The 13,209-nt window shown below is 30.4% G+C and overlaps 3 protein-coding genes across 3 annotated transcripts in view; all 3 read left to right on the top strand.

Annotated features, from left to right (window-relative positions):
* Ctl1 (choline transporter-like protein 1) overlaps positions 1–8,162 on the top strand; it is an 81,539-nt gene extending 73,377 nt beyond the window's left edge. Inside the window, exons 13-15 of the mRNA XM_075380104.1 lie at positions 3,471–3,630; positions 6,597–6,818; positions 7,842–8,162. Of these exons, the coding sequence (XP_075236219.1) occupies positions 3,471–3,630; positions 6,597–6,818; positions 7,842–8,000 (541 nt within the window). The 3' untranslated portion in view covers positions 8,001–8,162. The remainder of the gene's footprint in view (positions 1–3,470; positions 3,631–6,596; positions 6,819–7,841) is intronic.
* Positions 8,163–11,344: 3,182 nt separating this feature from the next.
* LOC142333374 (uncharacterized) lies at positions 11,345–11,665 on the top strand. Its single transcript, XM_075380395.1, has one exon. It carries the CDS (start codon positions 11,345–11,347, stop codon positions 11,663–11,665), a length of 321 nt encoding a protein of 106 aa, XP_075236510.1.
* Positions 11,666–11,853: 188 nt separating this feature from the next.
* On the top strand, positions 11,854–12,204 carry LOC142333373 (uncharacterized). Its single transcript, XM_075380394.1, has one exon. The coding sequence runs from the start codon at positions 11,854–11,856 to the stop codon at positions 12,202–12,204; it is 351 nt and encodes a 116-aa protein (XP_075236509.1).
* The last annotated feature ends 1,005 nt before the right edge of the window (positions 12,205–13,209 follow it).

Raw genomic sequence — 13,209 nt, 5'->3', positions numbered from 1 at the left:
ATCATGAGACCTTGCTGATGGTGAGGGGGCTTGAGTGCTCAGTGATACAGAATAGGTGCAACCACATTGGAGTGGTATCTATTGAGAGTCAGACTAAGGATTGATTCCTGAAAGAGGGCAGCAGTTGTTTCAATAGCTGTTAAGGGCATAGGTCAGGAAGACTTAAATTTAAATGGACATATCAACATCATTCACTCTTCTGAGTATTGTGCAGCTGAAAGTAATGGAAAATTACAGCTGTTTTTTTTTCCAAGAAAATATGTAACAAAGATGTAGCTACCTCCTGGATAAAATATTCCAGAGGTAAACTAGTCCCCTGTTCAGATCTCCAGGTCAGGGCTGCTAAGGAAACCCACCAGACTGGTCTAGTGGTTAACTCATCATTGCAAATCAGCTGATTTTGAAGTCAAGAGTTCTGAGGTTCAAGTCCTGGTAAAGGCAGTTACTTTTATATATACTTGAATAGTAGAGTTTGGATACCGATGTTCTTTGGTAGTTGGGTTTCAATTAACCACACATCTCAGGAATGGTCGACCTGAGACTACAAGACTACACTTCATTTACATTCATACATATCAAACCCATTCATCCTCTGAAGTAGTACCTTATGATAGTTCTGTAGGCTAAATGGAAAAAAGAGAGAGGACTGCTAAGGAAGGGATCATCAGAAAATTAAAAAATAACATTGTACGAGTCTGAGCATGGAATGTTAGAAGTCTAAAACAGGTTGGTAGATTAGAAAATTTAAAGAGAGAAATTGGTAGGTTAAATGTAGATGTAGTAGGAATTAGTGAGGTTAGGTGGGAAAAGGAAAACAACCTTTGGTCATGTGAGTTTAGAATAATTAACTCAGCATCAAATAAAGGGCAGGCAGGATTAGGTTTTGTAATAAACAAGAAGATAGGGAAGAATTTCAAAAAGCGTAGCGATAGCATCATTATAATCAGGATAAAATCAAAGCGTAAACCAACAACGATTTTTAACGTCTATATGCCTACTAGTGCCCAAGATGATTACGAAGTGGAGTGTGTATACAAAGAAATTGACAAAGCAGTTAAAACACATAAAAGGGGATGGAAATTTAATAATAGTTGAAAATTGGAATATAACCATTGGAAAAGGCAAGGAAGGAAATATTGTGGGTAAATATGCGCTGGGCAAAAGAAATGAAAGAGGAGAATGACTTATTGAGTTTTTCATGAAGTATAATGTAGTAACTGCCAACACCATTTGAAAATTACATAGAATATATACGTATGGAATAAGCCGGGTGATACTGCAAGGTATCAGGTAGATTATATCATGATTAAGCAAAGATTTAGAAATCAACTCATCGACTGCAAACTATATCCAGGAGCAGACATTGATAGCAACCATAATTTAGTGATAATGAAATGTAGATTGGGGTTTAAAAACCTGAAGAAAAGGTGCCAGATGAATTGGTGAAATTTATAGAAGCTTGAGTAAGAGGAGGTAAAGAAGATTTTTGAGAGGATATCGCAATAGTTCTGAGTAAAAAATATAAAGTAGAAAATATAGAAGAAGAATGGGAAGATGTTAAAAAGGAAATTTTTAAATCAGCAGAAGTGAACTTAGGTAGATCAAAGAGAACTAGTAATAAAACCTGGAATGCAGAGGATGTATTGTAGCTGATGGATGAGCATAGAAATGCATATAAAAAAATGCATATAAGAATGCTAGTGATAAAGAAGGTAAAAAAGGATCTGTACAATTAAGAAATACTGTAAAAAGGAAGTGGAAATTAGGAAAGAAGAGTGGATAAAGAAAAGTGTTCAGAAGTGGAAAAAGAAATGAACTCGTAAAATAGATGGAGCATACAGGAAAGTTAAGGAGAATTTTGTGGTATATAAGTTAAAAATTAATAATATGTTAAATAAAGATGGTACACCAATTTATAATACGAAAGAAAAGGTCGATAGCTGGGTGGAATATATTGAAGAGTTATACAAAGGAAATGAATTAGAAATTGGTGTTATAGAGGAAGAAGAGGAGGTTGAAGAGGATGAAAAGGGAGATACAGTACTGAGATGTGAATTTAATAGAGCATTAAAGAATTTGAATAGGAGAGACTCTCCTGGGATAGATGGGATATCTGCAGAATTACTGCGCAGTGCAGGTGAGGAAGCGATAGATAGATTATACAAACTGGTGTGTAATATTTATGAAAAAGGGGAAGTTCCATCAGACTTCAAAAAAAGTGTTATAGTCATGATACCAAAGAAAGTAGGGGCAGATGAATGTGAAGAATACAGAACAATTAGTTTAACTAGTCATGCATCAAAAATCTTAACTAGAATTCTGTACAGAAGAATTGAGAAGAGAGTGGAAGAAGTGTTAGGAGAAACCAATTTGGTTTCAGGAAAAGTATAGGGACAAGTGAAGCAAATTTAGTGCTCAGATTAATAGTAGAAGGAAGATTAAAGAAAAACAAACCAACATACATGGCATTTATAGATTTAAAAAGGCATTTGATATCATAGACTGGAATAAAATATTCAGCATTTTAATGAATTTAGGGTTCAAGTATAGAGATAAAAGAACAATTGCTAACATTTACACGAACCAAACTACAGTAGTAATAATCGGAAGAGCATAAAAATGAAACAGTAATAAAAAAGGGAGTCTGACAAGGATGATTCCTATCCCCGTAACTTTTTAATCTTTACAACTAGCAGTTAATGATGGTAAAGAACAGTTTAAATCCAGAGTAACAGTGCAAGGTAAAAAGATTAAGATGCTACAATTTATTGTAATTCTAGTTGAGAGTAAAAAAGATTTAGAAGAAACAATGAATGGCATAGAAAAATTCCTATGCAGTACCACATGAAAATAAACAAGAACAAAACAGAAGTAATGTAATGTAGTAGAAATAAAGTAGGTGGACCACTGAATATAAAAATAGGATGAGAAAAGACTATAGAGGTAGAGGGATTTTGTTATTTGGGAAGTAGAATTACTAAAGATAAACGAAGCAGAATTGATATAAAATGCCAAATAGCACAGTGAAACGAGCTTTTGGTCAGAAATAGAATTTCCGTACATCAAAAATTAATTTAAACATCAGGAAAGCATTTTTGAAAGTATTTGTTTGGAGCTCATAGCTTTATATGGAAGTGAAACTTGAATGATCAGAGTACCTAAGAAGAAAAGATTAGAAGCTGTTAAAATGTAGTGCAGTAGGTGAATGTTAAAAATCAGATGGGTGGATAAAGTGACAAATGAAGAGATGTTGCAGCAAATTGATGGGAAAAGAAGCATTTGAAAAAATACCTTTTTGAGTAAGTAGGTTATCGGAATGATTAACTTTTTTTTATGTTGCAATCTATGTAAGTTTAAAGTAAAAAAAAATTCATTGAATAATAAAAATGAATAACTAGGGTTAAATGTTGCTTTATAATTGGATTTATTATATAATTATTTATTGTACATTTTTTAAATTTTATTATTAGATTGAAGAAGTACGAAGAGTTTTCCACATGTGCTAGGTGTGGTTTAAAGTATTGTATCTGTTGTTTTTGGTGTTTAGAAAGATTTATTCGATATATTAATCATAACGCATATACAATCGTTGCTCTGCAAGGAATGAATTTTTGTCCAGCAGCTGGAAGGGTATGTAATATATATTTTTTTTCTCTTTTTAATATTGCCAACTTTGAAATAGTAGTTTTTCAAATAATTATTGTATTTCTGTCATTAATAAAAAGATTATTATTTAAGTAATTTTTATTTTGCAATTGTGTAATTTTGAGGTTTTTTTTTAATTTTTAACAGTAAATTTTGTTTTTACAAATTTTTCACATTCCAAAAAGAATTTGATTTTTGTTTACATTAAAATAAGTACTTTTCTAACAAATGTAGTAATGTAATTTTCTGGATAAAATTCAAATTTTTCTAACTTTCTTTGTTTTATTCAACTTATCTTACAACCATTTTGTTCAGAATTAAATTCTGTATAAGTTTTGTTTAAAAGTAATTATGTGTTTATTACCCATTTAACAAAGTATGTCAAACATAAATTTATTATGGAATTTTTTTTTTCTTATTGCCACAAGAAATTCGTGCGTGGGGTACGAAATGAAAAATGTCATGCCTACAAGGATTCGAACCCAGGACTTCCAGATGAAAGGCTGAGACGCTACCTCTCGCACCACACAGTTTAACTCATTACATTTAACAATGTATGTCAAACCTTATTGTTTTTACCACAGATATCAAAAAAACTTCTGCAGATATGTTTCTGGGATCTATTTTTTTCAGTTTTTCAAGTCAACAACCATAAAAAAATCATTAAGTCTGACATTTAGTTTCTGTTAAGAAATTCGTCATTAATGTCAAAAAATTTCAGTATGATCTCATTTCACAAGGGTAGCTGAAATCTGAGCAAATTCTTTCACTAGCTGTAACTCGCAAATAAAGCATTTTAGTACATATGTTTATGCAAACTATTTCCATTATTTTCACAATTAGAAAGGTTATGTATGGATTGATTTGAATGAAATTTTGAATAGTGATTATGTATATGGGGCTTTTATGTGACTTAAATTTAGTCACAATCACCCAGTGAGCAGGTTGTATAGGAAGTTGTAGGTCCCATATCTCTAAACTTTACTGAAAGGGGCAGTAAATATTTTCATGTAATTTAATTTAAGTAATTAAGTTACTTTCTAATGGTGTTTGGTCTAATGAAGCAAAAAACCCATTTTTTTTCTTTTTTGTTTTTTCTAGACTCAAAATCACATTCTTATATAATTAGATGATTAATATTTAATTTTGATTTCAGTCAGTCAAGGGAGTGAGAAGATATGGTTACCATGGATTCGGTATCTTACTTAGAATAAGAAAATTGAATCAATATTATTTATTATAAAACAACTGTAGAAAAATGTATCCAATTAGAAAACTATATGTTCTTTCAAATTTTATAATCCAGCAATACAAGTTATTAGTAATAAATAATTATGCTATTCCAGGATTTACATCTAAAATTTTAAAAAATTTATATTTTTATTTCCTTGTATGAAGAAAAGATAGTATTTTGACTGCGAAAAATTTCAGTTTTCAACAGAATATCCATTTTCACCATGCCTGAATCCATTTTGACTAGTTTAGGCATGACGTCTATACATACATATGCATCTCGCATAACTCAAAAACGATTAGCCGTAGGATGTTGAAATTTTGGATTTAGTACTGTTGTAACATCTAGTTGTGCATCTTCCCGTTTGATTGCAATCGACTGGATCAAAAGTGTCCAAAAAAGCCCAATTCCAAAACAATTTGGATTTTGGACTTTTTCTTAACTGCAGTAATAAGCCCTCATTGAGAGCTTTTCAATGACATTATCATAAATGATACTTATTTTCATTGGTTCCAGAATTATAGCCAAGTAAAATTTTAATTAACAAAATATTTGGATCTTACAAGAGGAAGACACATCAATTTGAATCTGACTTCATTTTTTTTTTTTTAATTTAAATATATTGATTTATTAACCTCTGATTGTAAAAAAATTACAATAAATAATTTAATAACAATAAAAAAAAAATATGAAAAAATCAGAAGTTAGTGAAATAACATTTTACGTACTTTTCATTTTAATTCAATAATTTTTGCAGAGGTTAATAATTATTAATAAATCAATATATTTAAATTAAAAAAAAAATAGTTAAAAAATATATATGTATATGAAGTCAGATTCGAACCCATGTGTGCATGATTATGGATCCAACACATTCTCACAACACCATATAACTACTTGAGCAACGTGAAACAAAATTAATATATAAACTAATATAGAATTTTGATACGGACACCATAAAAATATGTGATGCCATAATGCAGTTGTGTAACTATCCATTTTATTAAAGAATTGGAGGATCGTATCTCACTTTCAAATGAAATAAGTTTAAATGACGTGCAGCAAAATATGTGTATATGTAAATTTAATAGGTGTACAAGGAAGTCATGTGGTGTCCACATCAGATTTTTTTTTTTTTTTTAATTTAGGTTACATAAAATTTGCTTTAATATAATATAAATCAATATAATCCAGTAAACACAGATCAACAGAAGATTTTGTACATCACCAATTTTCATCTTTTTCTCCAGCTTTATTTATCGATGCTGTCATTTTTTTTAAAGTTATTGGAGTCCCATTTTGAAAAAGAGTTCCTTCCTTTTCAGCTTAACCCTTGTCAACAGCTACTATAAAAATATACATTTCTGCCTCATATATAACATTGTACAAAACAATGGCCACATAAAGAAGTGTACAAAAGAGCTCCTTCCATTTTTCCCTAGCAGTTGCTATTCTTTAGGTCTCCTTTCTTGTTCTGGCCATAAAGCTCACCAGTTGTCATAAATAGATTGTTTCATTTGCCCAATCTAGTTTTATTCATTCCTTAACTTCACTGTTGAGGACAGTTTTTTTTTCATTAATTACGAAACCAGGTGCCCAGCCTTATTTTTCCAATTCGTATAATATTTCTGGAGATGAAGCAAATAGTGCCATATCATCTGTCTAATATAATATTATATTTATTATAAATTATTAAAATTTTTATTTTTTGTTTTAGGCATTCCACATATTGGCAACGAATGCTCTACAATTAGCAACAATCAATAGTGTTGGTGACTTTGTATTGTTTCTCGGTAAAGTTATCGTTACAGCTATAACAGGTTCTGTTGGATTATTACTTCTGAAAAACAATACCGATCTACATTTTTATTCAGCACCGACACTTGTCATATGTATTTTTGCTTACTTTATAGCTCATTCTGTTATATCTTTATATGATGTAAGTATTATGTATTATTAAATGTTTTTCTTTCATAATTGATTTCTTATTGTTATAGCAGATATTTATGCATTATTAAAGGAGCATTCATTTTACTTTCCTGGCGCCATAATTCTAGAGCTGTGCATACCATTTAGAAAAAAAATTTGCACCCAAATTTTCCCCCTACCACAAAAATTGAAAAACTATCTTTATTTATTGCATATCTAACCAAATTCTTTTTTATGTCTTAGGGCATAGTAGTTGATCTTTTTTTTCACGTATCATTAAATTTCCTACTATGTAAGAATAAATAACCAGTGCCAGTTAGGTATAAAAACTTTATCGTCATTGACTACTATGTGCAGTCATAAATATGTAGAATTCCCCATTTAATACTGTTAATTACACATTTGTCGGTAGATTTGTATCATTTTTCCCTCTTATCTCTTCATGTTTTTTTTTCTTAAAATTAAATGAGATTTTTTATTATGTAAGGTACAGAAATTAAATAAAAAACCTCTAAGTGTAGATGTACAGTTAGAACAATCTGGTTTAAACAATCAGTGGCACACGTCAACAAGCTTTCTCCCTTCATTTCTTAATATCTTCAAATTTTTTTTCTCTATACAGTTACGAATAACCTGTGTTTTAAAATCTGAAAAATAGAATCTCTTTAAATATTTGCTGTAAACAATGAAAAGAAAAATTTTTAAAAAGTTCGATCATTTTGAAAAATAGTTGATCTATTTCATTAGTTTAGCTAATAGAAGCGATTAGGGTTCATCTCATTTTTAAGTTTCCCTCCCTGAGCTTGAGTTGTAGTGGTCTAATACTGAAAAATAGATTTCTTTGATGAAGTTGCATTTTTTTTTTATAATGTGTGAAAAGTTATTTATGGGTTCCCATATTTTAATAATACTATATATATATATATATATATATATATATATATGCATTCCTTTAAGAATTTGTTTTATTAAGTGTCATAGTGAACATGTATGTATATTATTTAAATTAATGTTTTATTTTGTTTAATTGCAGATTGTCATCGATACATTATTTTTATGTATTTGTGAGGATCGAAATATGAACTCTGATGGTAATTGTTGGAGACAAAATATATTTGCCAATATTAGATCAAATAACAGTAATGTTTCAACAAATCAAAATGCTCCAGAACTTTCGCCTATGAATACTTAATTTAGATTTTAGTAATTAGTGAATTAATAGCATTCAAGTATTTAACTTTTTTTACTTATTTATTTTTTAAACATAGCTTATATGTTTACTGCCATTCCAGTCTATGATTAATTTAATCATTTGTCAAATTACATCATTTTATATATGACGACTGATTTTGTATTTGTTCCTATTTATATATTTTTATTTTATATATTTTTTTTTTGAGTTTTACGAATTATTATTATATTAAAAGCTGCTATTATATGGTTTGCTGTTATTCCATAATTAATTATTATATAGTATTTTAAGATTTTGAGTAATTATTGATTGATCTTTGTAAATGTTCGACTACGGCAACTAGATATAGTTATAATAATTAGAGCTTAATTACTAAGAATAATAGTTATCATGTCTTAAAATAATATGTAAGTGTAACTGCATTTATAAAAGCAATTCAAAAAGTTCTACAATACTTTAAATAGCACAATAACATAAAGTTGTAGCATCTACATTTGCTTGTATTATCCTGCCATGGTTACTCATTGAGAATGTTTATTGGTTTGTTAATGTTTATATGCAAGGGTTGTTCAATAATTCAAGAGACAAATGACTAGAAAAATTATTTATTAAATCTTAATATACTTACACTACTTATCAACATAATCCCCAGCTACTGGGCACTGGTCACAACTTGCTGAACTTTTTTATTCGAGTAATAAAGAATAGTTCCATTATCATGTATATGGAATGGTCAGTGCTGATGCTTGCACTGATGCACTGACAAATTTCAGCAAAATTACACACATTTTTATTTTTTTATCCTTGCAATAACATCATTAAAGTGATTTTGCAAACCAAAGTCAAAACTTTCATCAACATTCTGCTACAAAGAAAATCGGTGACACTTATTCTGTTTGACGACATTTGGCTCTCTTTCTCTTCTCACTGGGGAAATTTATAAATTAATTAGCATATCTAAAAACCCTTTATATTTATTGTTTTATTAAAGAAAAAGTTCCAATTATCTCATCATACAATAAACCACATCAAACATTAAGTTTAGAGTTTTCCCTGGTATGCTCCCTAATTGTATGTGATTTTTCTGATCCCCAAGTATGCATATTATGTTTATTGACTTCCCGTTATGTGAAATTTTGCCTCATCAGTAAAATTATACAATAAAAACACTAGTTATTCTTATAGATTTTGTTAAAAAAGAAATCAGTGAAATTATCGTGTTTACTATGATCATTAGATTTTATTTGATGTAAAACTTGAGCTTTGTATGCATGAAGCTTTGGGTGTTTCCATAACACTTCATCACTGGTAACTGCCATGAAACTTGTCACACTGATTTACCTGACGATCAAATAAACACATTGTGAATTGCTTCAATTGATTATTCACTAATCAGTTGTCTTGCACTGTTTTACCCTTCTCTACTGAGTAAGATTCTAAAATTTTCCATCCTTGATATTAAAAGTTTCACATCTGGAAGGTTTGTTCTATATTTGCCTCCAAAAACATTCCCTGGACAGTAACTGGAAACTTTATTTAACTACACAACACAGTGGCTTTCTTTTATGCAGAAGCTTTTTGAATAAATAAACAATGCAATCTTCTTCCTAATGGTTATATGGGTAAATTTACTTTTGTAAATTTTTACTAGTATGAATAGAACAAACAAATATAGGCAACAATAAAATAAAAATATTACATACAATTATGCTGAAAAAATATAGATTTTATTCAGGATAGTCTTTTATGAACACTATACAATAAAAATCATTTTACTCTAACAGAATTCAAGATTTTTGTATAGACTGAACGTTTGTAAAAAAAAGAACATTTGACTGCCTTAAAAAATTCAGTTAAACCAACCAATCAATGGAGTATGCTTTTAGTATTTTTAATTACAAATAAATTATACCCTGAAACTAGAGATTGCTGGAACGTCTCATGCTAAGAATATACTAAGCGATAATGATGACGAAGATAATAAGTCTTCTGACTGTGAATCCGAACCGTATTCTTTGGAAAATTTAATGCAATTCCTATATAAACAAATAATGATCCCAAAAGTCCGGAAAGAAAATTGAACAATAAACACCAAAGGCCTGTCCTATAAAAATTCCCAGTCTAAACCGCATCTTAATCGAAATGTAAATAATATATCATGTCATGTTAGCAATACCGACATTTCCAAATCTAAATGTGCAATCTGTAATGACAATCATACAACTTTTACCTGTAAACAGCTCACTAATCTTAACTCGTCTCAAAGATATTTAAAGATTCGCAAACTCAAGCTACGTATAAATTGTCTAAAGTCAGGACACAAGACTCTGCAATGTAAGAGTCCTCATTGTAGCAAACTTTGCAATAAGCGTCATCACAGTATTCTTCACATTGAAAAAACTTCTCAAGCTTCAACAAATTAGTTACCTAAGACGTTGATGTTAAAGAGTCTTCCACTCCGCAACAGTCTGTATCCGCCTTTTTCCAATGGTTTTGATGAAGTTATTCTTGCTACCACCATTATCCTTATTAAGGACTCTCAAGGCATTGCTTACCCTTGTCATGCACTTTAGACAGCGGTAGTCAATCACTAGTTTCAACTTTAGGTCTCAAACAATGAAAAAAAAAAAATAAAAAACCCTTGCATCAGTCACCGGAATCAGATATACGGGAATGTCAACAAATGCCTTTGTAAACGCTACAATTAAATCAAGATTAAACGATTACGAGGAAGATATATCTCTGTTGGTTTTAAGAAAAATTGTTAACGATTTGCCGACTTCCTCCTTCAACTTAAACTTAAACATAACTAATGACGGGTTCTTTCAATCTAAATGAATTGACGTACTTCTGGGTGCAAGCATGTTTTTCAATATTCTGAGAGACGGCCAATTTAAACTAGGAAAGGATTTACCTACATTACAAAGCAATTATGACTCTGGGAATATATTGGCAACCATCAACAGATATGTTTTGATTTAAAGTAAACCTACGGGATCCTCCAAATGTTGTCACTAAGCATGTTATTTTGTCAGATATATCTCGACTATTTGATCCACTTGGCATAATAACACCAATAGTAATTACTGCTAAGCTTCTAATGCAAGAAATGTGGCTCATAATAGACTTAGGATGGGATCAACAAGTTCCTGGTGCTTTGGAGCTAAAATGGAATGAATACAGGGAATCACTGCAGATCCTAAATCAACTGATCGTCAATAGATGAATATCGATTGGAAACTGATCAAGCCTTCGAAATACATGGATTTTCTGATGCATCAGAAAGAGCTTATGGAGCCTGCCTGTATACGAGAACTGTAGCAGAAAATGGTGAAGTAGACGTGATGTTGATATGCTCCAAATCGCGTGTAGCTCCACTAAAATTAACTTCGTTATGTTGTCTAGAACTCTGTGGAGCACTAATATTGGCTCAACTACTTCAAAATACACTTAAAGCTTTAGATTTACTCAATATTAACAACATCACTCTGTGGACTGATTCTACTACAGTATGTCACTGGTTAAATACTCCTCCTAAAACTTGGCAAATATATGTCGGTAATCAAGTGTCTAAAATTCAAGAATTGACACCTAACTGTACATGGAAACACGTAAAATCACAGGATAATCCAGCTGATCCCATTTCTCGTTCTCCTTTATTGTGACATCTCCTTTAAACCTTTATTGTGACAATGGAACCAATTTGGTTGGAGTGAAAAATGAACTGAAAGAATTGCAACATCTATTCGCATCAAATACATCAGTTGAATTCATTTTGTGTATCAACTGGCATTTCATTCCACCCTGTGCACCCCATTTTGGAGGGCTGTGGGAGGCAGGATTAAAATCAGTCATGGGACATCTTAAACAAGTGCTGGAAAACCATATTTTGCTGTACGATGAATTAAAAACTTTATTAGTTACGGTAGAAGCATGTGTTAACTCTAGACCTCTTATTCCTCTTTCCAGCGATTCTAATGATCTAAGTTTGTTAACACCTGCTCATTTCCTTGTTGGTAAACCCCTATGCTCTTTTCCAGTACCAGATTATACTCCACTCTATATTAATAGATTAACAAACTGGCAGCGTACCAACCAAATGTATCAAAATCTTTGGAAACATTGGTCAAATGAGTATTTGTCTACCCTTCAACAATGCCATAAATGTGCCAAAGATATCCATCACCAAAGCCAGGTGCGTTAGTACTCATTAAAGAAGACTTTAGGCCACCTCTTCATTGGGAGTTGGGCCGCATTAATTTGCATGAGGGAGCTGATTGCAAGGCTCGCATAGCCACAGTGAAAACTTCTAGAGGATTAATAAAACAACCCCTAGTTAAACTTTGCCAACTTACTGTTGTATCTTAAAGCCTGCACCTTCAACAGGGGGGCATGTTAACGTTTTGAATGCAATATTTAATAAAATGTAATTTCTGTAGTTTTAGTCAAATAATATAGTTTAGTTAAAGTCTTGTGTATTAAATAGTGGGGAGAGTCTCCCTCTCATTATCAGTCAGTCAACTAATGACAGCGGCTCAACACAGATGTGTAACTGTAAACGTAGTATTAATACTTATACTTAAACGAATGTATTTTAAACGTAACCTAAATGGATTGTGATTAAACTTAACATATGTATTTTAAACTGTAATTAAACGTTTTATGTTATCTCAAGCTTAAATAAATTAATAAGGAACTTAAACTGTGGATCTTATTCCATATTGCCTATTTACTAACAACATAACATTTTTTTTAAAAAAGGGGTCCTCTGAGATCTAACTTAAGAATTTAAAAAGTTTTTTAAATCTAAAATGTAATATTATATAAATATATGATTGATATATGATTATGTAATGATATTATATAAGGAATCAGTTCATAATGGAACATATTTTTTTTTTTTTTACTAAAAATTTTGATTTCTTTTCAGCAGTTATACTTATCATACTACATAATGTTTAATTTAAAAACTTCATTTGATCAAGGTGTCAAATTTGATCAAAATTCATTTACTAAACATTTTGATGTTTTTCACTATTGCGGGTCAAATTTGTTTTCTGTACTCAGTCAGCAAAATTAAACTATTTTCACGACTATTAATCATTATAATAATAATGATTATAATCATTAATAATTTATATTTAATATTTTATTTCATTTTATTAGCTTCCTGGTACTAAATATTGTTTGATTTATTTGTTAAAGCCAA

Source organism: Lycorma delicatula, chromosome 12 (assembly GCF_047948215.1).
Source record: "Lycorma delicatula isolate Av1 chromosome 12, ASM4794821v1, whole genome shotgun sequence".
NCBI lineage: Eukaryota > Metazoa > Arthropoda > Insecta > Hemiptera > Fulgoridae > Lycorma > Lycorma delicatula.
Note: the sequence above shows the minus strand (reverse complement) of the source record. Positions and strands in the feature narration are given on the sequence as shown.